This window comes from Euprymna scolopes, chromosome 1 (assembly GCF_053919585.1).
Source record: "Euprymna scolopes isolate OS-2025 chromosome 1, ASM5391958v1, whole genome shotgun sequence".
NCBI lineage: Eukaryota > Metazoa > Mollusca > Cephalopoda > Sepiida > Sepiolidae > Euprymna > Euprymna scolopes.
Window position 1 is genome coordinate 93,478,237 of NC_136482.1, and position 26,486 is coordinate 93,504,722.

General features: G+C 36.4%; 1 protein-coding gene across 1 annotated transcript in view; it reads left to right on the top strand.

Annotated features, from left to right (window-relative positions):
• The first annotated feature begins 14,723 nt into the window (after positions 1 to 14,723).
• Positions 14,724 to 26,486, top strand: part of LOC145248768 (DNA-directed RNA polymerase II subunit RPB7) — a 26,740-nt gene continuing 14,977 nt past the window's right edge. Inside the window, exon 1 of the mRNA XM_080110419.1 lies at positions 14,724 to 15,018. Within this exon, the coding sequence (XP_079966545.1) occupies positions 14,775 to 15,018 (244 nt within the window). The 5' untranslated portion in view covers positions 14,724 to 14,774. The remainder of the gene's footprint in view (positions 15,019 to 26,486) is intronic.

Consider the following 26,486-nt stretch of genomic DNA (forward strand, 5'->3'; position numbering starts at 1 on the left):
AAAAAACAAGTCGAAAAAACAAAATTATCTGTCATATTTATTTTCAATATAAGTAAATAAATGTAAATATTTCATGAAAAGAAAAAAGCCAGAACTTTACGCATAGTGACAATTTTCATTCAACCAGCGCCTTATTCGACTTTTAGGTCTTCATGAGAGAAGTACAATGAGTTTGCCAAATAAATTTCATAATTCAATAAATTAAGATTTTTTTTTTAATATTAAAGTTCATGGGAATACAAAAAAGTAGAAAACTATTTCTACTGTTAAATAGGGTGAAAAAAGTTATAACAAATTCTTGTCCAATAACAGAAATTACATTGTTTCATTTGAAAATAACACATTTTGTATTCCTATGACAGTCGCCATATGTAAAAAATTTAAAAGTAATTTCAGTTTTATTTTCTCTGCTTCACAACTAAAATAATGCGAAAAAAATGTTTATTTAAAAATCTCAAATAAAACTAAACTGGAATAATAAAAAAAAGCAATAAAACAAAATAACATTAAGAAAGTTGACTATTTTTCTTTAACATTACATTTCTTTTAGGTGAATTTCTATTTTAATCACTCAAATTATTTATAGCAGCGAAATGGGTTATCGAATTACTTTTAAGTAATTTATTTTTTCTTAAAGCATGTTTTAGTAAAAATAAATAAATAAAAATAAAAAACTTGCACGTGAAACGCTGAAATAAAAAGGCGGTCGGAAAAACAGTTACAATTTTTATAAGTAGTAGAAACGCTCCTAAAGAGATTTATTTCTTAATAAGGACTGAGGATATTTTGGTATTATTATACAAACACCGTGACAGCGTTAGGGTTAGGGTTAGGATTAGGGTTAGGGTTAGGTTTAGGTTTAGGGTTAGGGTTAGGGGTAGGGTTAATTCGCTGTCACGGTGTTTGTATAGTTTTACCGATATTTTTTCAAGAATAAATACAAAATTATAAATTGAGTTATCATTCTATTTTAGGTAGATTCATTTAGAACTTTTTTTTTTTTATAAAGATGGCGACTATATTTCACCAGTCAAGGGTAATTTATGAAAGCCATAAAAGAACACAAGAAAAATTTGCTTAGGTATTAAAAAAGTTTTATGTTGTTCAAGTTAAATGAGGAATCATTTCTAGTGAGCACCCAGTTAGTATTATGCATTTAAAATCGAGAAAAGTATGCTTGAAAAGTCAACGTTATGTTTAAGGAGCCAAAACAAAACAAAATGGCCACCGAATTTGAACTGATGTCGTGTTTATCTAACAATCAAATCCGAATTTTAACTTGACATGATTCCTCAGTTAACGAAAACAAAAACATAAAACTACTTATAGTGCATAAATAGACTTTGTTCTTCGTTTTTTTTATTGTTATTATTTTTTTATTTAAAAATTTTTTTTTCATGGCTGCGAACTTTATAAATTACCTTGTTTATTTACTAAAACATGCTTCAATATAAAATAAGTTGTTTTGGAGGACTGCCAGTCATTTCACGCTAAATAATTTGAGTGTATGCAATCGGAATTATTTTATCTTCTTTTGTTTTCCAAATTAACGAAATTAAATAATTAAAAAAAAAAAAAAATAGGAAAATCATCCATAAATCAGTTTTTACTTAATCTTCCGAGTCAAAGTCAAATCGCATGATACTTTTATTATTCTTGATTACCCGATTATTGCTTGTGTTCCATATTTTTTATGGTAAAGTAGCCACATCTGAAGATGTACTAATTTCTTGTTGTTCTTGAGGAGAAATGGCATAACCTTCTTTCACCATGGCCTCTGAACAATTTTCACAGTTGACTTTAGCATTATAAACCACCTCCATCATATCAGGGCTGAACTGAGTGCACAATTCCACCCAAAGAACGTGATAATTAACCTGCGTTTTTAGCATTTCGTCAAGTAATCCTTCAAGAATTTTGTTGATTTCATCCAGTTTGGAATTAAGTTCTGAAAAACTGAAGTTCTCCATTGTTGTTATCACCAACACAGTAAATTAAAAATTAAAGAACAAAAAGTGCAACCAGCTCAAAATAATGACGTCTGCTTCCAAGAGCGTCTGCACGTAACTTCTTTTATTTCATTAAAAACAATATTTAATTATTTTTTCACTTTTTTTAAAAAGTAAAAGCAAAATTACATCTTTCGAAAAAACAAACAATAATAAGTAAAAAAAAAAATGCAATGAATGCATACCATAATTAAGTTTATTTTTATTTTTTCCAATATTATTTAAAAAAATGTTCAATTTAAAAAAAAATGAGTAACTTCCGGTTTCTTTCACATCTTTCAATTTTTACTAGTAATTATTATTTTTTATTTTTATTTATTTTTTTTTTTTTGCATATATTGCATTATGATATAAAACAGAAACAGTTTTCATAGAATCTAACAAAAATCAAAGCTCCCCATGTTCTAGTCATCTAATTATGAAAATAATATTGCATAAATGAGTCGGCGATTGTCTAGAATAGTTAAACAGACATAAAAAAAAAAAGGTCAACAAATAACTGTTACCAAAAGCAATAAAAATTACTTTTCTATCTAACTGTCCTAATTTTTGTGCTTTAAAATCTTTGCAAATGTGTGTATTATTTAATAAAAAGTATGGTCAAATATATTACATTAAACTCGACACCGAAGATTGTGGACAGACGTTATAGCCTGTTGACTTAGTATGAGTGTTTATGCCAAACTCCTAGAGTAAATGTTGTATTGTGGTGACATTTCCACATATACCATAATACTTAGTTTGCTGCACCTTAGCATAACAAAGGTCCTTACAAAATTTCGGCTAGACTGACCCAATAGTTTCCAAGAAAAAATGGAAAGGACAAACAAACAGACAGACAGACATTCAGACAGACAGACAAACTAAGAGAAATATGATATAGAAAACAAAAAAAAAAACTGTTAAAAATATTGGAGAAAGAGAGAGAGAGAGAGAGAGAGAGAGAGAGAGAGAGAGAGAGAGAGAGAGAGAGAATCCAGGTAAGCAGAAAAGTAACTAATATTAATTTTGTTAGGTTATCTGATGACTATTTGTTTTTGTTTTTTTGTTGTGTTATGTTGTTTTTTTCATCCCTTTTTCTGTTAACTGTCTTTAATACATCATCATCATCATCATCATCATCATCATCATCATCGCCGCTCACTGGAAGTTCTCACACAGGTCATCATCAAAGATTTCTCTGTGAGAACAACCTGTGGTGTTCTCTGGAGTCTGAGTAACAGCAAGTCTCCCCAGATTTCTGATAATCTCCACCTCTTTCAATAACCTTTGCGAATAAATTTATGCTATCACAACAGCCACTTACTATAGATTTCTTGTTGACAGCGACCATTGGACATTTTGAGTGGCAATATGCCTCAGTCCTTTTTGCACTCATCTAGTGGAGGTCTGGTTAGTACTTTCCCTCCTCGGTATTTCCATCCTCTTTAACCCTTTATCTATTTGGTGTGGTGCCAGTCATAGTGATGCCAGTCTTTCTTTTGGGGGTGAGGGGCTAGCCAATTGACAATTTCGGTGTTCCAGTTTTCTTTGTTGTGTTTTTTTGTTTCACTTCTGTTGCCGTTTTTACATGCCCGGTTAGTATTTGTTGTTCATTTGGACTGGTTTTCACACTTAAGAGTTTTCCTTAAGATTTCAGCCGTTTTCAGCATTACGGTTCGTTGCATAATTTCAGTCTTCCCATCAATTCCGATTTCTCTTAGTCTTTTTTTTTCAAATTTTTTGGGACTGTTCCTAGTGTTCCTACAATTATTGGTATTATATTAATTTATTTCAGGTTCCATATTCTTTTCAGTTTTCTAGTAAGTTCCGCATATTTTTGTTTTTCTATCTCTTTGATCCTTACCCTGTGGTCTGCTGAGACAGCAAAATATATGATTTGGACATTTCTTTTCTTCTTGTTAATTATTATGACGTCTAGTCTTTTTGTTTGGATGGATTTATCTGTTTGTATCTCCATATGCCAAAAGATGTTGTCATTTTTGTTTCCCTGTATTGTCTCTGTTGTGTCTATCCTTATATTCCTTTTGGGCCAGTTTGCTGCATTCACTTATTATGTAGTTTATTCTTTTGTCTCTTTGCCCACAGTCTACATTTACTGTTTTCTTGTGTTTTATCTATTTTAACTTTAATGTGGTTGGTTATAATCACATTTTTCTGTGCAGCTTCCAGTAGGGATTCTGTTTCTTCGTTTATATGTCCTTTTCTTAGTCACATCCAGGTGCTTGCATGATTCTCTTCTTTTGTTATTTTGATAAATCGTCCATATAGCTCTCTTTCTCTTCCTACTTTTTTTGGTTTTATCATTTTCTGCATTGTTCTTCTTGGGTGGTGTCTTTCGCTGCGTTGATCAATCTTTCTGTGTTCTGATTTATGTACTTTTCCAAGTCGTTTTTGTGCCTTCTATGCAATCTTCTACATTTATCAGTTCCCTTTTTTCTTCGCCCCTTTTCACATAAAATCAGTCAGTTTCGTCTTTTTGGTGTAACACACTGTTATGATGTTATGATTTAGATCTCGTTTTGACTTGGGGACGCCATCATACTGTCTGCCACGTGTCACCGTGACGACCACCACTCAAGTTTCATGATTCCTGACCGCTTTGGGGAGAAACTGACTACGTAGGGATTCACGCTACGATCGCTACCATGGCACCAAAGTCGAGGCACATGATCATGGTTACCTCCACAAAATTACGGGCAAAACGCTTAGATGCCTTACACACCGTAGCGAAAACAACAACCCAAAAGAAACACAGTTTTCTCGACATGGAGGCAATTTCTTCATCACTAACCGTTTGTCTACAACTACGTCCGCGTGCTTGCTATATTTAGCGAAGCCAAGGAAAAGACAGCAGAAGGACCACCAGCCTCGCCATCACCACAACGCTACGGCTGTCGCGACCAATGCTACTACTACTACAACGAAGGCTTCGGCGTGCCTTCTAACAACAACAACTATCGCTATTGACACACGATTATAACCAGCACTGCTGCTACTACCATTACCAACGAATACTTCGTCGCGCCTTCTAACAACAACAACTATCGCTATTGACACACGATTATAACCAGCACTGCTGCTACTACCATTACCAACGAAGGCTTCGTCGCGCCTTCTAACAACAACAACTATCGCTATTGACACACGATTATAACCAGCACTGCTGCTACTACCATTACCAACGAAGGCTTCGTCGCGCCTTCTAACAACAACAACTATCGCTATTGACACACGATTATAACCAGCACTGCACTGCTGCTACTACCATTACCAATGAAGGCTACGTCGCGCCTTCTATCAACAACAACTATCGCTATTGACACACGATTATAACCAGCACTGCTGCTACTACCATTACCAACGAAGGCTTCGTCGCGCCTTCTAACAACAACAACTATCGCTATTGACACACGATTATAACCAGACCAGCACTGCTGCTACTACTATTACAAACGAAGGTTTCGTCGTGCCTTATAACCACAATAACAACAACTAACAACAATCTGCCATCTTCACCCCAAGGACAGCTCGTTATTATTCTGTGTTATTTATTAGAAAATAAATTGTTGAGTTCGTTCAAATCTTAATCCTGTGTTGTCTATTCTTTTTGCTTGTCACCATACGCTTCGTAACATAACAACTGGTGTCAGAAGCGTGCGACAGGTAGAATGGACTACTCAGGGTGCACCCGTAACGAACTTCTCAGTTTTATCAGAGACCAGAAATCGGCACTCCTCCAGCTAAAATCGAGTACATCACGACCAGACGAGGCCCTTATCCTCGAAATAAAAGCGGACCTAGAGATTATGCTCTCCACCCTCAAATCGACCACCTTAAACGACACGCCCAAAGCCGATAATAACGACTACAATCTGATGATCAGATTACAGGCCATACACGATTCGGTAAAGGACATAAAAAAGTTCAACCCCGGGAACGATGTTAACCGCTTCATCACGGATGTAAACAAAACATACATGATACATGTCAAGCCGGAAATCAGTACACACCCTAGTATCGAAAAAGAGTTTGTCAGAATCTGCAAACAGCTTCTGAACGAAGGGATATTCCAGCAAATGACGGACTCCCAACACGACACATCTACCTTCGAGCAACTCAAAGCATACCTCATAACGACCCACGGCAGCCAAATGACAAACTTCCAGCACCTCAGCCGGGCTTGGGATTTGCAGCGTCGAGATGGGGAGAGATTGACAGATTTCGCCGGCCGACTGGAAAACACGATTAGAGAGGCTGCAGTACACATAAAGGCAAAATTTAAGTCGGACCACTCACGGGAAATACCTGCAGATACTGTCTTCTCTCTCATGGGTGCAATGCTAATGAGTGAGAAGGTGAAAGCCTGGACACCGAGCTTATACCCACACATCGTCAAAACAATGGATAAGCATTATACGGCGGGTGGGATAGCTAGTGATGTACAGCGGTACATCGACTGTGGTGTCAAAACGGACGATGGAATCAATGATAGTCCCATCGCGTACTACGCAAACAGGCCACAACGATCTGATCAAAGGACCAGGCGAACTGAACACAATGTGAACAGGCAAACTCTCCGCCCACAGGCAAGGAAGGATACCACAACACTGCGCAACACCAAACCCACTGGCACTCGCGGCCATTTTCAGATGCGCAGGGATGATGAACACAATCAGGATGCTGAGATCTGCCAAAACTACATGAAAGGCTATGCATGCTTCCATGGACGCAACTGTCGGTACCGGCACCCACCTCGTGCCCAGGCATATATCACAACAGACGACAAGGATATGCCACCGGAAGATACTCTCCCCACTACCATGGCCGAGGATTTTCAATACGGACCAGGCGAGATGTGATGGCTCACCCCGTGGTCCAACAGACTCACCATCACATATTTAACTTTCATCAACACTCGGCGCAGAAGTCACCTTTCGTCAACACACATTTCATGATCGAGGGAGCTACGTTCTCGGACATATCTATGTTGGACTCAGGCTGCTCCACTTGCATTATGCCAGTGTCTCGAATACCTGAAGAGGTCAGACGTCGAATAACGCCATCCAACGTGCATGTGAGAGGCATAAACGGCAGCATCCATATCCTTGGCGAACTTAATTGTGGCATCGCCATCGGCAACCACGATTCACCCAGGTTCGACGGGATCAACATGCTGATAACATCCGCTATATCTCCAATCCTGATCGGCCAAAGCATCCTTGTTCACAGCACACTAGACTCCTACACAATCGACCACCAAAAATCAACGATCGAATTCAGACGCATGCTCGCGTCCACTCCGATAACTCACACGGCAGCAATACTACCAGCTCTTACACAGAAGATACCAGCTGATGATACCACATTTGGAGCCCACACCATCGATCATTCCACTAGACTCACACAGCCCAGCCCCAAGACACTAAATGAAAAACTACACTGGCTACAGAGTAATGTGGGTGTGGCATTGCCCAACCATCCAAACCGCGACGAACTGGAGGCCACAGCAGACTTAATCATCCGCTTCGCCGACATCATGGGTACCGAAAAGGGAGAAAAGGGTACCTTCATCAGACCAGTTCGAATACCAACCAATGGCCAATCCCGCTGTCAGAAGCAACACCCAATCGCCCAGGCTCTCGAGGCTGACGTCGATGCTGAAATCATGCACATGGCCGCCAGAGAGATCATCGAACCATGCAAGGACCCCAAGGGTTTTAATAGCCCTGTATTTGCCGTTCGCAAGAAGAACGGGGCAATCCGGGTAGTTGCCAACTTCAAAGCAACACTCAACAAGGTCCTAGTCGATCTCGACCCCTACCCCATACCTACGATTGACCACCTGTTCCACAGAATCGGCGAAGGAAATAAATATTTTGCATCCCTTGATCTTCGCAGTGGCTATTGGCAGATCGCTATCGACGAGCGTGATCGACACAAAACTGCATTCACATGGAAGGGCAAATGCTACCAATACACACGACTCGCCTTTGGTCTCACATCTGCCGGACAAATCTTCTCCCGCTGCATAGCTGAAGCCTTGGCCACTGTTACATCTCGCACCAACATATCCTCGTACATTGACGACAACCTAGTCCACGCCAAAACATTTGAAGGATACATACTGGCACTGGAGCAACTATTCACCGCCCTACGTAAATTTGGACTAAAATTGAATCCGGATAAATGTACCTTCCTCGCGAACGAAGCAAAATTCCTCGGTCGCATCGTAAATAGCAAGGGTTTCAAGGCCGACCCCGAATACGTCCGCGCCATCATGGAAATGAAGCCTCCAACAACAAAAAAGGAACTGCAAGGCCTCATAGGTCGTTTAGTGTGGATACGGCAATTCCTGGAGACACGGGTACAGGAACAAATCAGGTCGGACACATTTTCCAGCATCATGACCCCCATCCATGAACTGAATAGGGCTGGCAAACCATTTGCATGGACTGAGCAGGCGGACAAGGCCTTTAATAAGATAAAGAAACGACTGTCCTCGCCTCCTGTCATTTCATTCCCTGATTTTGATCAACTCTTCACGCTCACCACTGATGCGAGTGACACCGCATGTGGGGCCATCCTAATGCAAGAAGATGACAGGGGAAAGAAGAAGATCATAGCAGTCGCTTCACACATATTTAACACCACGGAACAAAACTGGTCCACAACTGAACGCGAGGCATACGCAATAAAGTGGGCCATAGCAAAATTCGACTACTTCCTACACAGCCGCCCCTTCGTCATCTTCACCGACCACAGATCACTAACCTATCTGGATCAGCGGGTATTCAACAATGCCAAAATCCGCAGATGGCAGGAAGAGATCGCATGCTATAAATTCGTCCTGGAATTTGTGGAGGGCGAATCCAATGTCTGGGCCGACATGCTCAGCAGAAGTCATGGCCAAAGAAAAAATAACACACCAGCTGACGCCAACCCTGCAGGCAAAACATTCCGAATCCAGGGTTCGGACCTACGTATTTACATCCCATCCTGGTGTATGGACGAAATTGATGGATCAATGCTCATCCCCGAAGCACACACACCTCAGAACACCCGCCACCACAAGAATATTGTGGATGCGTTCTTTGCCTATCACTCTTCATCGACCATCCCCACAAAATACAATTGTGACCATATCAATATCGCTGCTGAGCAATGCACAGACAACACACTGTCGAGAATCATCAAAACCCTCCAGACGAATAACTCCAGCAAAAACTGTAACATCGACCCCGATGACCATCGGGCCCCCATACTCAACAAATACATCCACCAGTTCTACCTGGAGCCCGGCACATCTGTCTTGATGATTAGGGACAACAATCATTCCCCAAAACTGGTCGTACCATACAAACTCCGTCCCAAGTACCTGCATCAGGCCCATGACTGCATCAATCATTCAGGTATCGCCCGCATGCGCGAACATCTATCCGGCTACTGGTGGGAATGCAAGGACCATGACATCAGGACGTATGTCAACTCCTGCGAAACATGTGCCAAGCGGAAGGGTAACTATGGCAAACGTAAGGTCTGGCCCACCGGGCACTGCAAACGTGGAGAAAGACCGTTCGAAATCATCTACATTGATTTCGTCACGATGCCAATTTCAAAGGGGAAACGCTACATCCTAACCATGCTGGACAGTTTCAGTAGACACCTTACGGCTGTGCCGTGTTCCAGAGATCGTGCGATCGATGCTGCCCGTGGAATTTACAGTTTCTTCCTTCGACACCGGGAAATACCACGCATTGTTTCATCCGATCGCGGAACCCACTTCACGGGGGAGGTATACAGGATCTTTTGCCAACTCACATCAATCACGCAGGAATTACATTGTGCCTGGCGACCACAAAGCTCAGGTAACATTGAACGACAGCATCGCACGATGAAAAACGCCATATACATGCTGTGCGAAGATAGAGACTGTGAGTGGACCGACGTCCTCGAATCCGTCATCTCATCAATGAATGCTACCATCAACAGTGCCACTGGAGCGTCACCACACTATATAATCACTGGTCGGCAGCCCAACATTGGTTTGCCAAGATTACCCGACAACAGTATCACAAACCCCAGCCCCACGGCTTACGGCATGCAGGTCAATGCCCTGTTAAGACAAGTTCATCGACACGTCGCGCTGGCCAACAATGAAGCTGACCACGCCCAAGACCCAAATTTAGACAAGGACATGAATAAGGAACCAATACAAGTCGGTGATAAGGTACTAATCCACCGGCCTCAATCAGCTATCGCTCACGCATCTCACCTACCCTGGATCGGTACCTTCGAAGTGGCCAAGACCAAAAGCATGGTGATCCAGATAAAAAATGATGATGGCCAGAGTGAATGGGTTCACCGGGCACATGTCCGCCGATTAATACCACGTCCAAAACATTTGTCCCCCAATCTACCTCCTCTACCCTACCCAACTCGTCAATCTACCGAAGAGACAACGCTTCCACCCAAGGCAGGGGCACACAGAGCGTTGCAGGACCCCATATACGTAGAAACCCCTCGACTACCGTCCGGATACAGATCGGACCTGATTTGGAATCGGTCAACACGAGGCCAGCTTCCTAAACGGTTTAAGGATTTCATCATGGGTTGATTCCATTCACACATGCAACTATGACCGCACTGGACAATTCAAGCCAAAATGAGATCTGGGGGAGCTGTTATGATGTTATGATTTAGATCTCGTTTTGACTTGGGGACGCCATCATACTGTCTGCCACGTGTCACCGTGACGACCACCACTCAAGTTTCATGATTCCTGACCGCTTTGGGGAGAAACTGACTACGTAGGGATTCACGCTACGATCGCTACCATGGCACCAAAGTCGAGGCACATGATCATGGTTACCTCCACAAAATTACGGGCAAAACGCTTAGATGCCTTACACACCGTAGCGAAAACAACAACCCAAAAGAAACACAGTTTTCTCGACATGGAGGCAATTTCTTCATCACTAACCGTTTGTCTACAACTACGTCCGCGTGCTTGCTATATTTAGCGAAGCCAAGGAAAAGACAGCAGAAGGACCACCAGCCTCGCCATCACCACAACGCTACGGCTGTCGCGACCAATGCTACTACTACTACAACGAAGGCTTCGGCGCGCCTTCTAACAACAACAACTATCGCTATTGACACACGATTATAACCAGCACTGCTGCTACTACCATTACCAACGAAGGCTTCGTCGCGCCTTCTAACAACAACAACTATCGCTATTGACACACGATTATAACCAGCACTGCTGCTACTACCATTACCAACGAAGGCTTCGTCGCGCCTTCTAACAACAACAACTATCGCTATTGACACACGATTATAACCAGCACTGCTGCTACTACCATTACCAACGAAGGCTTCGTCGCGCCTTCTAACAACAACAACTATCGCTATTGACACACGATTATAACCAGCACTGCACTGCTGCTACTACCATTACCAACGAAGGCTACGTCGCGCCTTCTATCAACAACAACTATCGCTATTGACACACGATTATAACCAGCACTGCTGCTACTACCATTACCAACGAAGGCTTCGTCGCGCCTTCTAACAACAACAACTATCGCTATTGACACACGATTATAACCAGACCAGCACTGCTGCTACTACTATTACAAACGAAGGTTTCGTCGTGCCTTATAACCACAATAACAACAACTAACAACAATCTGCCATCTTCACCCCAAGGACAGCTCGTTATTATTCTGTGTTATTTATTAGAAAATAAATTGTTGAGTTCGTTCAAATCTTAATCCTGTGTTGTCTATTCTTTTTGCTTGTCACCATACGCTTCGTAACATAACAACACTGTGCATTGTAATTAGTTTCCTCATTCTGTGATCAAAGTATCTAAATTATTCTGTAGTCTATCGTATGAATAGTCAAGAAGTCCTTATTAGTGATACTGCCCAGGTTTTTATACTTTGATTAAATTTCTACTGTATCGCTTTGTTTCTAATAGTTTCCTTGTTCTTCTCTTGGTACTCTTTTCAGGTCTTTGCTTTCATATCTGTAGATCTAATGGTGTCTGCTTCAAGCACCCGTAGATATTTGTAAATATCATTTTCACCAAGCGCTTTTATCTTCTCTTGATTGGGTAGTTCCATACTTTCTGATATCTCTAGTTTTCCCTTCTTCATCTCTAGTAATGCACATTTTCCCATTCCAAATTCCATTCCAATGTTCTGACTGACTATTTTGGTTGCATTTATTAGCTTCTCCAGTTCCTTTTTGCTTTTAGTACACAGCTTATGGTCCTCCATATACACGAGGTAGTTTATTCTTTGTTCTATGTCTGTAAATTTTTATCCGGCATTACATTTCCTTAGTACATAGTTTAATGGCATCATGGCTATGATAAACAGTAGTGGTGAGTCGCCTTAGAAGTTGCCTCTCTGTATTCTTATCTCAGTCAGGTGCTGTCCTCCAGCTGTCAGTTCCAGTCTCCATATTTCCATTGCTTTCTTAATAATATCAATATATTTCCAGCTACGGTATTACTGGAAATGTTTTCTCAATCATTAAATCATTTCTCTCTGATACGTTCATAAGAGTAGTGGTTGATGGGCAGAAATCAGAGGCCCACAGTATTAATGCTGGAGTCCCTCAGGGGTCCATCCTGCGCCCAACTCTCTTCCTGATCTACATCAATGATCTCCCAAAACACATACTTAAATCATTCGTTGACATCTATGCTCATGACACGACCATCTATGGCAACACATCAAAGGCCATAAATGACAAAGTTCTCTCTAATTCTCTCTCCTCTGATCTTGAGCACGTGGTACAATGGGGGAAGAGGTGGCTGGTCACTTTTAATGCATCCAAAACCAAGCTTCTATCTTTACATCATCAACGCTCTGATCCCCATCTGGCATCAATTGAAATGGATGGCTTTTGTCTTGGGGAGGCTCCATGTTTTGACAAGCTTCTGGGTTTGACCTTTACTCCTGATCTGAAATGGAACACATACATCAAATCTGTTGCCAGGGACGCTGGGAAAATGGTGGGATCCTTCTACCGCTCCAGAAGATATCTCACTATTGATGCAATTCTCTATCTATATAAAAGCCAAGTACATCCAAGGATGGAGTACTGCTGCCATATCTGGGCAGGAGCTGCTAAAAACAGCCTATCCTGCCTTGACAGAGTACAAAATAGACTTCGTAATTTAGTGGGGGATGCCCTTTTCTCTTCCCTGCAACCTCTCTCCCACAGAAGAGACTTTGCAAGCCTGTCTTTGTTTTATTGTTATTTCCATGGCAGGTGCTCGTGTGAGCTCCAATCCCTCGTCCTCCCTCGCCAATCTTTCCCGAGAAACACCCGTCTGGCTGAAACTACTGTCAATAATTGTTCCCACTCTCTATCTGTGCCTTAATCCAAACGTAGATTCCATGAGCAAAGCTTCTTTCTTAGAACTACATGCCAGTGGAACTCTCTGCTGCTTACCTGTTTCCCACCTGACTACAACTTGGACGTCTTCAAGTCCAACATAAACAAACTCCTGACAAACCGCCTCCTTAAGTAAGACACTCTATCAAAACCCCCAATACTAATGATTGCTACAATACTACTCCATTGATTACTATACACGCAATAACCCTTATCCCTGAGTGGCCTTCGGGCCTTGATAAGTAGTGACCCCCATGTAAAAAAAAAAAAATAATAATATCAATAACCTTGTCAGATATCTTGTACATTCTTAGGCATTAATTATCCATGTTTGTGGGATTCTGTTGTATGCTTTCTTGTAATCAATCCATGCCATGGCTATGCCTTTTTTCCTGTTTTTATCTTTCTCATATTATTATTATTATTATTATTATTATTATTATTATTCACACAGGTCATCATCAGAGATTACATATTGACAATAAGAGCTGTCTGTAGACTGGGTGACAACAAGTCTCCCTAGATATCTAGTACTCTCCAGCACTTCTGATAACCTTTGCAAATGAATATGCGTTATTACAAAAGCCGTTTGTCATTGATTTCTCACTGGCAACGAACATTGGTCTTTTCTCAAGGTTCCAGTCTTCTTTGCACTCATCCAGTGGAGGTCTAATTAGTACTTTCTCGCCCCGGTTTTTTCAATCTCCTTGATCCATCATCTATAATATAAATCTCACCTGTCTATTTAAATGTGTGTATGTATGTATGTATGTATGTATGTATGTATGTATGTATGTATTTATGTATGTATGTATGCCTAAAACTTTCGACAGAGACGACAGATTTTCACAAGATCGGTATCATTTTGAAGTTCGACTCTTCAGACGACAAATATGAAAAAATTGGCTAAAAACATTCCTTCACCCTCAAATGGGCACTTTTCTACAGGGAAGGGTCGCTTTTTTCGAAAGTCATCAACGCCGGGCAGCGGGCACCCAGGCTAGTTTTAAATATAAGGCGAATTCTAAACAATCACTAACTAATATTTTATTTGGACTATCTTGGCATTTTCTTATGTGAAAGCCTTATAATAGAAATTAAATTCAGTAAAATTTAAACAATATATGCAAGTTAATCGTATTTATTCCAAACGAAACATAAAGATAATATCGATTAATATTTATGTTTGAAATTTAGAAAAAAATATTGTAACTTTCTCCGAAGTGCAAAAAATTCAAGGAACTTTTTAAAAGTTTGACCATTGATGGAACTTTATTTAACGTGGTATTAGTTTTAAACGACACCGCCTGCGTTTGGATCACATTCACGTATTGGCGGTCTATCAAAATGTTTTATCACGTCTCTTTAGAACATGAAATTTTACTCCATCCTCGGTATTTCGGGCCAAATTTATTGAATATAGTGAAAAAGAAACTGTTTACTGAAGTGGAAGGGACGTGCACAGGAAAATATGGTTTTGTTATCGCCGTAACAACAATAGACAACATTGGAGCTGGGATCATCCAACCTAGTCGAGGTTTTGTGGTATATCCGGTTAAATATAAAGCCATAGTCTTCCGTCCGTTCAAAGGTAAACACATTTTTATTTTATTTATTTACCTTAGGATAGATTATAAAGGTAAGTAGCGTTTAAACTAGAAAGATTTTTAAAATACTATTTTGATGACAAAATACCATTTAATTGAACTCAATTGTCCAACACTAAATATTTGGAATTTAGTCGAGGGTTGGACGTACCACACGTGTTTTCTCTTTCTAAAATGATTATTATTTATTTTTAATTAATAATCGGATTATTACATCGATTAAATACAATTCTCAGAGTATGAGACATTTTCGGTGCTTCTACACTATTAGGACGAAATTTCGTAAATCGTTATACTGAATTTCACATGTAAACAATGGTATGTACGTATTCCTCGTATTTTTAAGATTATTATATCCAAAAATTACAAAAATCGATGAGTAGAATTTAATGAAAACGATCGAAAGACACAGAGTTCTAAAGAGGGGTAATTTTCCGTTTCGATTTAAACAAGATGGCCACAATTTTTCACCTGCTAGCACGATTAAAGTTTTTTTTTTTTTTTTTTTTAATAATTCAGTAATGTTCAAGTAATTTCGGTCGGTACTGGTCGCGATTTGAGTTCCCTGCCGAACACCATAAAAAACACTGACAGGACATGTTTTAGTTGCCATAGTAACTAAACGATCATGAATTTTTATCGACTTTTTATAAGTTTTACTGTTTATGAATATTGAAATAAAAGAAATTACTACACATTTATTAATAATATCTCACTTTTATCGCCTTTGTTTTTAATCACTTTTATCGACTTTTTTTTTTACTATGTGTTGTGTCACTTTTATCGACTTTTTCTTTTCTTTTTTAAATAGCATTTTCTTTTTAAATGACGACGTTTTTACTGTTTATGAATATTAAAAGAAAAATAATTACTAAACATTTATTAATAAAAAAAAAATGGGTGCTAGTGCACTTATTGATCCGTGCTGAAATAACGTTATTATTTAAAAAGCCATTCTTAACATGGGTGGGTGTTTTGTACCTATTCTCTACTTTAACCTTACAATTGAATAAAAAAAACATTAAACTTTAATTAAACTTCGAAATACGATTTAAAATATAGCGCGGATCATAAGTGCACTTGCACTAGCACCCATTTTTTTTATTAATAAATGTTTAGTAATTATTTTTCTTTTAATATTCATAAACAGTAAAAACGTCGTCATTTAAAAGGAAAATGCTATTTAAAAAAGAAAAGAAAAAGTCGATAAAAGTGATAAAAAAAAAGGCGATAAAAGTGAGATATTATTAATGTGTAGTCACTGGCGTAGCTAGGGGGGGGGCACACCCGAGGGGGCGGCATTTTGAGAGGGTAAAAATAGAAAGTAGAAAAAATAAATAAAAATAAACAAAAGTTAACAAAAATATGAAATTTTATACCAAAAAGGTTGTAAAAAATCGGAATTTTGGGGGGTATCGGAATCAGAAAAAATGTGTCCCTATTTTCTGAGCGTCGGGGGGGGGGGCGGTATGGGGGTGGCATTTTGAGATGGTAAAAGGGAAAAATCGAATAAAATGCTAACAAAAAATCTGAAAATTTATATCGAAAAGGTTGTAAAAAATGGGAACTTTTGTAGTTATTGGAATCGCAAAAAGGTGTCCCTATTTTGCGAGCGGCAAGCAAGCGGCATATGTCAGGGGGCGGCATTTTGAGAGAGTAAAAATAGAAAGTAGAAAAAAATAAATAAAAATAAACAAAATCTAACAAAAAATCTGACATTTTATACTGAAAAAGTTGTAAAAAATCGGAAATTTTTGAGGTATCAAAATCAGAAAAATGTGTTTCTTATTTACGAGCAGCAGAAGCACATGTCAGGGGCGGCATTTTGAGAGGATAAAAATAGAAAATAGAAAAAATATATAAAAGCTAACAAAAAATCTGAAATTTTATACCGAAAGTTTGTAAAAATCTGAAGTATTGGGGGTATCGGAATCGGAAAAATGTGTCCCTATTTTACGATTCCAAAACCGATTCTTTTAAATTTAATTTTTAATTTAATTTTTTATTATTTGTACTAATTATAAATATTTATTATTTTTAAATTATCACTAAAACTAAAATGAGAATAACCTCAAAATACGATGTAAATTACTTTTATTTGTAAAACAATTTTTTTAAATTGCATAAATTCTCTATGTAACCTTTCAAAGAAAGCAGTTGCTTTACATGTTCTGAAAAATGTTGAAAAATTAAACAGCAACAGTCTTTGCAGCCCGCGGCGATCGTAAGATTTGCCCCCCCCCCCCCTGCATTTGATAATCTGTTAACCTTCAAAATTCCAAAAGCCCTCAAAATATTTATTTTCATGGAACTAATGACTAATGACTGGACTGCAGCTATTAATCCTAGATTTTCATCGTATTACAGTACTCGTCAAAGAAGACCAAAGATTTTTCAAAACAATTATATAATTTTCTTCGGATTAATGTTCACACAATTCCCTTCAGATTAATGTTTACATACTTATTATTATTGAAAAGAAATTGTTAAATTGAACTAACTGGCTACGTAATTGTATATGTAGCCAGTTAATTTAACAATTTCTTTTCAATAATAATTGAATATTATTATAATAATAATTGAAATTTCTTTTCAATAATAATATATGACTTGGGTGCCATGAGCTAGAATCGAAATCGAAACACAACTCTCCACCCTCATTCCCTAGCCTCTGAACCACTAATAAAATAAAGACTGGGTACGCAAATAAAAGAAACCAAATATTTTTTCAAAACAAAAACTTATAATTCAAATTATAAAAAAAATGTTAAATTAACTGAATTAGCTACACAAGCAAATATAATAATAAATTTAAATGAGAACATTTGAAAACCTGAAAATGTTATGAAATGATAAAATCATTTTTATTTACTTTTTTGATGTTGTTAAAGTCCGAATTTTTGCCAAATAACATGGATGTATCAAGGAGAGAATAGTCCGATGTAGTTTTCTTTTCTTTGTCTTCATAATGTTATTATTAAGAGGTCGAGCCCTCCGAAGAGAAAAAACGTCTTGTATCGGTGCTTTTTTAAATCCGTGTGTGTAATCGCTCGGTTTTCAGAAATTTGTTGTTGTTAATAACGTTTCAACTCTTTTAAAAATAGTTTTAATATATTTTAAATAAATGTATTTATGAATGGCAAATAAGGCTATAAATTCATTTTTTGTGAGAGAACTGTCGCAAGGCATCAAGTCGGTTGAAAATTTACAAACAGATTTTTCGCGCCTTTTTTTCGGCAAAGTTATCAATGACTATCAAAATTCACTTCCTCGACAAGTTCCCTCTCTATTGAGAGGATTGCCAAATCTGTAAGTCTTGTCTGGCTCATTGCTGATCTAAAGTAGTTTTTTATGAGCTTCAGTTTTGAGAAAGAGCGCTCACAGCTAGCAACGCTAATAGCTCTGGTGAGGAAAATTCTCAGCAAGATCACAATATTAGGGACGGAATCCCCAAGTTGGTATCTTTGTATAAAGTTCAAAAGTTCAAGAGGTCCATCGATTTTGTCTTTTTCTGAAGCTTTTACAACATACTGTAACCGCTTCCTTTCAACAAAGAATTTCTCTTTTTCTATATCTTCGTCAAATCCACCAAGCTGACAATCATAATTATCATGAAGCAGATTTGACGGTATAAGAAAAGCGTATTTATTTGCAAGATTGTGAACTTGTTGAAATCTGCAAGATATTTCTTCAGTCAATCTGTCTATGACAGACAGCATTTCCCGTCTCAACTCAGTATCAAACCCCAGCGCTGCATCAGTCAATCCTTCACCATCCATTCGTTTCTTTTTGCGAATACGATGTTCCATGCTTATCCCCATTTCAGAGCAGAGTGTTTTTGGACTCGTCTATTGCAGTGTCCACTATCTTTTCTCTATTCTGAAGAAGGAAATCTTTCAACACCGTCAGCCTGACAGAACTTTGTTGCAGATCCAGCCCTTTTTTTTGAAGATATTTCTGGGCATCATTGATTTCTGGGAGAATAGTTTTCCAAAAGTTCATAAATAAAAGAAACGGAAACGATAGTGTCGAGTTGAGAATTAAAGATGCATCTGATCTTGTGGTTGCATTTTCTCCTTCTTCTGTGAGCTGTTCCAGGGCAATGACGACTTCCAATATTTTTTTTATCACAACATCTACAGCATCTGCTCGACTACTTCATCTAGTATCCACAGTCCGTTTGATACTTAGACCGGTCAACTGAATCAAGACGTCCCAGTGATGTGTAGATGCAGAAAAGAACAAGAATAACCGGTCCAGTGTGCCAAAAAATGTAACAGAGTGAACCGCTACTGAAGCTGCATGTACACAAGCCAGATTTAGTGAATGGTTTGTGCATGGCACAAATAGAGCTTTTGGGTTGATTTCAGAGATTCGTTTCTGCACACCCAATCGGTGACCTGCCATAACAGCGGCATTGTCAAATGCCTGGCCAATACAGTCACCAATCTGTATCTCATCATTCTCCAATTCTCTCAAAATGAGTTCAGAAATGTCCTCCGCGCTTTTACCCTTTGTTTCGATGAAGCGGAGAAATGACTCCTCCACCGTCACTTCATTTCTGTCAACTTTCACGTAGCGCAACACCTCACTCATCTGGTCCTTGTGAGATACATCGGGAGTACTATAAAAAATTATACAAAAATACTTTCTATTCTTTATCTGATCGATAATTTTCTTTCTGACCTGCTTTGCTAAAATGCTCACAAACTCATTTTGAATTTCTGGTGACAGATAAGAAATAGTGGATTTCTTCCCTAGGTTAACTTTAACCAAATGTTCACGGAGTACAGGGTCATATTTAGCCAATAGATTTACCAATTCCAAGAAATTTCCTTTGTTTTCTTGACCCCTTTCATCATTATGGATGTCTTCCCGGTGACCTCGTAGCGCCAGATTCTGCTTGGCGAGAAATCTGATAATGTCCAGCAATCTAGCTAGGATTTCTCGCCACTTCTTTGTTTCTTTCTCAATGATATTTTGCTCAACTTTATCAACTACCTTTCCTTCAGCAAGTCGGATCTCTAGCTCCTTCCAGTCAAGAAACGCCTGAGCATGAGATGTGCTTGCTTCATGTTCATGTACTTTTGGATTTAATTTCCACCAATTCTTGAAACCCACATCAGCAGAAAAACTCGAGAGTCCAATTGAAAATAGTCTGCAGCAGAAGCAAAATAAGGCTTCTCTGGCAGGAGAATACACCATCCAAGTTCGCAAACTTTTCTCACCGTTCCGCAATACCTGATAGAACCAGTGTTTTGTTAGCTTTCTTTTGTTTTTGTCCCTGGTCGCACTATTTCCTTGAATTCATGATCAGGGTGCTGCACAGCGGCAGATCCCTGCCGAACAAGCATAGCATGAATTTCATGACTAATCTCAATAGGCCATAGACCAACATCTGTAAAATCGGTCGCGACAACCAGTGATTGCCTTTCCAATTCTTCAACTTCACGCGCATCATCATTGGCAGTTGTTGATGTATCAACGCGGGCAATGTCGACTTCCAAAGTAACAGTATCAACGTTAACTTCATCTTCGGTTTCAGCAAGATTTTCGACTTTTGTTTCCGCCATTTCGGCCATAGAAGTCTTTTTGATGAATTTCAACAGCGTGCCTTTATTCTTGTTTTCTTCCTCTTCTTTTGTTTTTTGCTTTTTACGGAATGCCGCACCACTCTCCTTAATTCTCTTCATTTTAAAATTCACGTAAATATTCTGAAAAAAAATTTAAATACTATTTTTAAAAATAGCACGCTATTTCTCTGCATAAGCACCTTTTGTGTTGTTCCGTAATAGTACCACAAAAGGTGAGATACCCCCCCCCATAAAATCTTAGATGCCTATCCCTAAAAATACATATATACTTAGAGAGCGAGACCCGTCACTACCCCCTCCCCCATAAAATAGAAACTTACGGGGGGGAAAGAGTCTTTCAAACTACTTTAAAACACCAATAAATGATTCAATTAACTTTTATAGCCAATAGGAACATTTATTTGTTGTATATTTTATTTTTTGCACCTTTTCAAATCTCTTTGTATTGTAAAACAAACCTTAAAACTAATTAAACTAATAAGTAAATATTTTTCAAAGTATTTCCTTATTTAAGGAATGTTATAGAAAAATACAAGGAATGGTCATCTTCACTAAAGTCGTACGCAAGATGACAGCCACAAACGGATGTAAAAAATTGAAGGAAACGCAAATTTTAGCGAAACGAAATTTAGCGAGTTGACTGTACAATCTAGCAAGCAAAAAACAACAGCTGATAATAACAACTAATAATTTTAATTTGTAAATATTCTGTACTTGTTATGAATATCTTAATAATAAAATAAAATAATTAAGAAATTTTTTTTTTGTTTCACATTACATTTTAATAAATACAAGATACCATAAATATTGAGTTTCATGGTCTTTTCTCTGCATAATTACCAAAACAAAACAATCAAATGAAAAATAAAACAAACAGAATCAAATGAAACAACTAAAAAATAATATAATCTTCCAGAATATCAAACAAAGCAATTTTAATGTCTGTTTTTAGTTAAGAATAAAAGTAATATTAAAAAATGTAAATAAATAAATTAAAAACCGAAAAAAAATTATCTAGTAAGGTAAAAACGTAACAGCTTGCCTTTGGTAACATTTGTTTCATTCATTTTTTAAAATAAAACGAAAAACAGTTTCTTGTTTTTTTTTTTGTCATTATGCAGAAAAAGGACGATGAAATTCAATTTTTACTGTATCTTTTGTATAATCTCATGTAAAACTACAGTATAGTTAAAAAAAAAAAACATTTCTTATTCATTTCATTTCATTATTAACATATTCATAACAAGTACAGAGTAGTTAAAAATTAAAACACGTTTATTATTTTACATTAAGTACAAACACTATAACTTATCCAGCTATGTAGAAGAGTAACTTATATTACCCTTGCTAATATTTATTTATTATATATTTGAGACATTTTTGAATCTGTGTTGCTTGTAAAACAAGCCCCAAAATCACGTAAATTTCCTATTAAAACCTCCAAAATAGTTTTAAAAATGTGAAATGTCGGATATTTTCTCGTGTTCTCACGTAACTAAATAAAAGCTTTAAAATAAGTTAAAATACTAAAAAGTTATCCAGCTCGGTAGAAAACGAACACTTAGAAAAATCAATTATCGGTTTTAAAACAAAAGTAAATAAGTAAAAATATTTTGTTAAATATATTTTTAAGAAAAAAAGGCCAAATTCTAAAATGAAGCCTCTCTTTTGCTGTAAAAAAAAGGCCCCTCAAAAATGCCAAATTGAAAATTAAAGAAAAATTTCATATGTTGAAGATGTTAACATCTATATTAGGCACCGCCAAAACTGGGGGGGCAGGTCAGTACTTTTTGACGGACCGTCTTTTTAAAAATCTACCAAAAATCAGGTAATTATCCGATCAATACGAAATTTTCAGCGATTATTAGAAGAATGAACTTTATAACAGTGTACTTATTTTTCATAAACGATATTTATATATATTTTTTTTTTTTGCTTACAAAACCCCCCCTTGTTTTGAAGTGGGAACAAATATGCTTAAAATAATCATCTGAAACTGAACAAAACATATTGTGTTGTTGTAAGGGACAGAATTATAGATTAAAAAAAAAAAAAAAAAAAAAAAATTGTTTGCATACCTTATTTTGACGTCTGAATATCAGAACTTCGATTGTGTTTAATTATCCCGCTTTTGAGTTTTGAAGTGTGAAATTCGGTGAATATGTTAAGTAAAATAATTAATTTAAGCTAAGCAAAACAAAAAAAAAATTTTTTTAATATTTATACGAAAAATGCCATTTTAAAATTTTTGATAAATAAATTAACAATTTTTTTTTAGCGAGCCGAATAATGCATGACCATTATTAAACAGGGCATGCTTTGAATAATCGATACAAAAAAAAAAAATTCAATAAATATTGTGCCCTTTGTGTTAAAAATAGCATCCTTTTTTTCGATCCCGTTTGAAAACGTTTGCCGCCTTTCGACTACGGTGGACCAAATGCACTGAAATAATTTTTTTTATTCTGCTTTAAATTGCCCCCCCCCCCATTTTGGGGAGCCTGGCCCCCACACACATACACATTAAAAACCAAACTCATACAAATGGTCACCCATCTGGTACTGGCCAGCCTCAGCTTAATAATACATTGAAATTTTCGTCACTGAAAAACAAGTGTTTTTGGCCTGTTTGGTCTTCCATAGTTTTCTTATCAAACGCAAAACGTAAACAGAGTCGATATAAACTCTACATCGACGCGAGATATCTGGTTACCTATATGAATAAGTGGAATTATTTGAAATTCAGGTACTTATATTATAATATTTTTGCATATTCTCTTAGAAAATCATCCTAAATCTTAGTTAGACAATAAATAAATAAATTAATTATTTCAAAAACCTTTTTTTTTTTTAAATATTTAAGTACGTTTTTTGTGCAAGACAAAAAATGTCAATTGTTAACTTTTTGGGAAAATTTAACATTTAAAATTTAATTAAAAATAGTAGAAAAAGTTTTACATTATTCTGTTTTCTATATGATAAAATTCAGGGTTTTATCTTTCTGGAAAAAAAAAGTTACTCAGAAATAATGGATTTTAATAAATGTAATTTAGTTTTAAAAAACAACAACAACTTGATTTTGCGGCCATTTTTGGCGGTGCCTAATCTATATCTTTGCATTTTTATTTCTCTATTAATTTTGTAGTATTTTCTTAGCAATGATGAAGCAAAAACGTTAATAATGAAACCAAATCGAAAAATATACTTTGGCTCTCACATATTTTTCTGTTTAAATTAGTTCTATGTTTAATATTAAAAAGAATAAACTCATTACATTCAAAAGTTTAAACAGTTTTAAAATCGTATCAGAAATTTAAAGAATAATTTTAATACTAATTTAATATAAAATAATTTGATGAACAATTGGTAAATTTGTAAATAAGAATATCTTGAAAAATTGTTATAATGAGAAAATTATTTTAGGAATTAAAGTGGGGAATCAGTTTCTCATATATATTTGATTTAAGATTATCACCCATTTCCAACAGAATAGAGCCATTGACTAACAGAATAACGTTTATTCTTTCTATGTAAATTTTAGATAATTATTAACGTTTCTTAGCACACATTTATTTATCTAAATATATTTTTAAGTCTCCCTACCACCAAAATAAAATATTTCAATTTCATAAAGAAAGACTTGACATTGCCATCGTTAAGAAAACAGTGTAAACCCAATATAGGAAACGTGCACATTTTCCCAGGCTTAAATATATTTTCGCCTACTTTAATAACTATTTTTCCACTTGGGCATTTTAAAGAAACGAAAATGTTAATGTGTATGGCACTAACCTTTGTTGCTGGTAGTAGGAATTAGTTTCTCTTGGGCTGATGTTCTGGTGTTCCTTAGTAATTTTTCTTATGAAGATTCAGTAGTAACAAGTTGAGTGTGTCAGTCTGAACTTTTGTCAGTTAGTTTTGGCTTATATTAGAATTGGTTGGTTTAAAAGGATCATAAACAAGCCATTCTCATGGGTTTTGGTGATTTCACACCTACATGTGAATACTTGAAGAGGGCATATCAGGTTCTGATTTGATTGAAAACATTTTCTACTTAAAAAAAAAGGAATGAATGGAAATAAAAAGAAGGAAGACCATAAAACTTTATTCAGGGCACATTTGAATAAATTTGACTTTTTTAAAAGTATGGACACAATTATTTTATGTTTATAATACATTTGAGTTTTGTTTTTAAAACTTTTACATTTATTATTTATAAATATAATAGACATTTTGGGGTTGTTTTACTATGCACATAGATTCGAAAAAACTGTCAAAAATATATAACAAATAAACATTATCAAAGGCAAGATAAGTTACTCTTCTACCTATCTCGACAAGTTTTTAGTGTTTTTTACTCACTTAAAACGTGTAATCAGTTAGAAAAACATAGTGTCTATCGGTATATGCGAAAAATACAAATGAAATCCATTCAATATATGTTAGCGTGACATAGGGTGACATATATTCGGTGGGTTTCTAAGAGTATTTTCAATATGTATTTAGTTTTAAGTCAATTTCCCGAACTTGCCACATTCTAAACGAAGTCTGGCGCCATTTTTTATTTTTTGATAGTTTTTCTTCGAATCTATGTGTATAATAAAACAAACCCGAAATTGTTAATTCGATTTACTTCTCTTACTTTTCATTTTAATAAATATTCGATTAATATTACATGATATATATACATCCACTAATATATGTATATATATATATATACACGCGTGTATATATATACACGCGTGTATATATATACACGCGTGTATATATATACACGCGTGTATATATATACACGTGTGTATATATATACACGTGTGTATATATATACACGTGTGTATATATATACACGTGTGTATATATATACACGCGTGTATATATATACACGCGTGTATATATATACACGCGTGTATATATATACACGTGTGTATATATATACACGTGTGTATATATATACACGTGTGTATATATATACACGTGTGTATATATATACACGTGTGTATATATATATACACGTGTGTATATATATATACACGTGTGTATATATATATATATACATGTGTGTATATACATGTGTATATATATATATATACATGTGTATATATATATATATACATGTGTATATATATATATATACATGTGTATTTATATATATATACATGTGTATTTATATATATATACATGTGTGTGTATATATATATACATGTGTGTATATATATATATATATATATATACATGTGTGTATATATATATATATATACATGTGTATGTATATATACAGTTGTGTGCAAAAGTATTCGACCCCTACCAAAATTGTCTTATTTTTTTGAATGGATAGTTCAATAATCTTTAAAACCTTCTTTAACGACTAAGTTCGATTAAACTGTATAGTTTTCAACAAAAAATAATAAAAAGTAATTAGTGCTTGATAATATAAATAAATTTATTCACAAAAATAAAAATATGGATGTTGCAAAAGTATTCGACCCCTTTTCATTAATACTTGGTTGAAGCTGGAAAAATGGTGGGATCTTTCTATCGATCCGGTAGATATCTCACTGCTGATGCTATTCTCTATCTATATAAGAGCCAGGTACGTCCAAGGATGGAATACTGTTGCCACATCTGGGCAGGAGCTGCTAGAAAGGACTTGTCCTGCCTTGATAAAGTTCAAAATAGACTTCGTAGCCTCGTAGGAGATGTCCTTTTCTCCTCCTTGCAACCTCTATCTCACAGAAGAGATGTTGCGAGTTTGTCTCTGATGTATCGTTATTTTCATGGAAAGTGTTCAACTGAGCTTCAATCTATGGCCCCCCCTCGCCAAACTTTCACAAGAAATACTCGTCTAGCTGTAAACACTA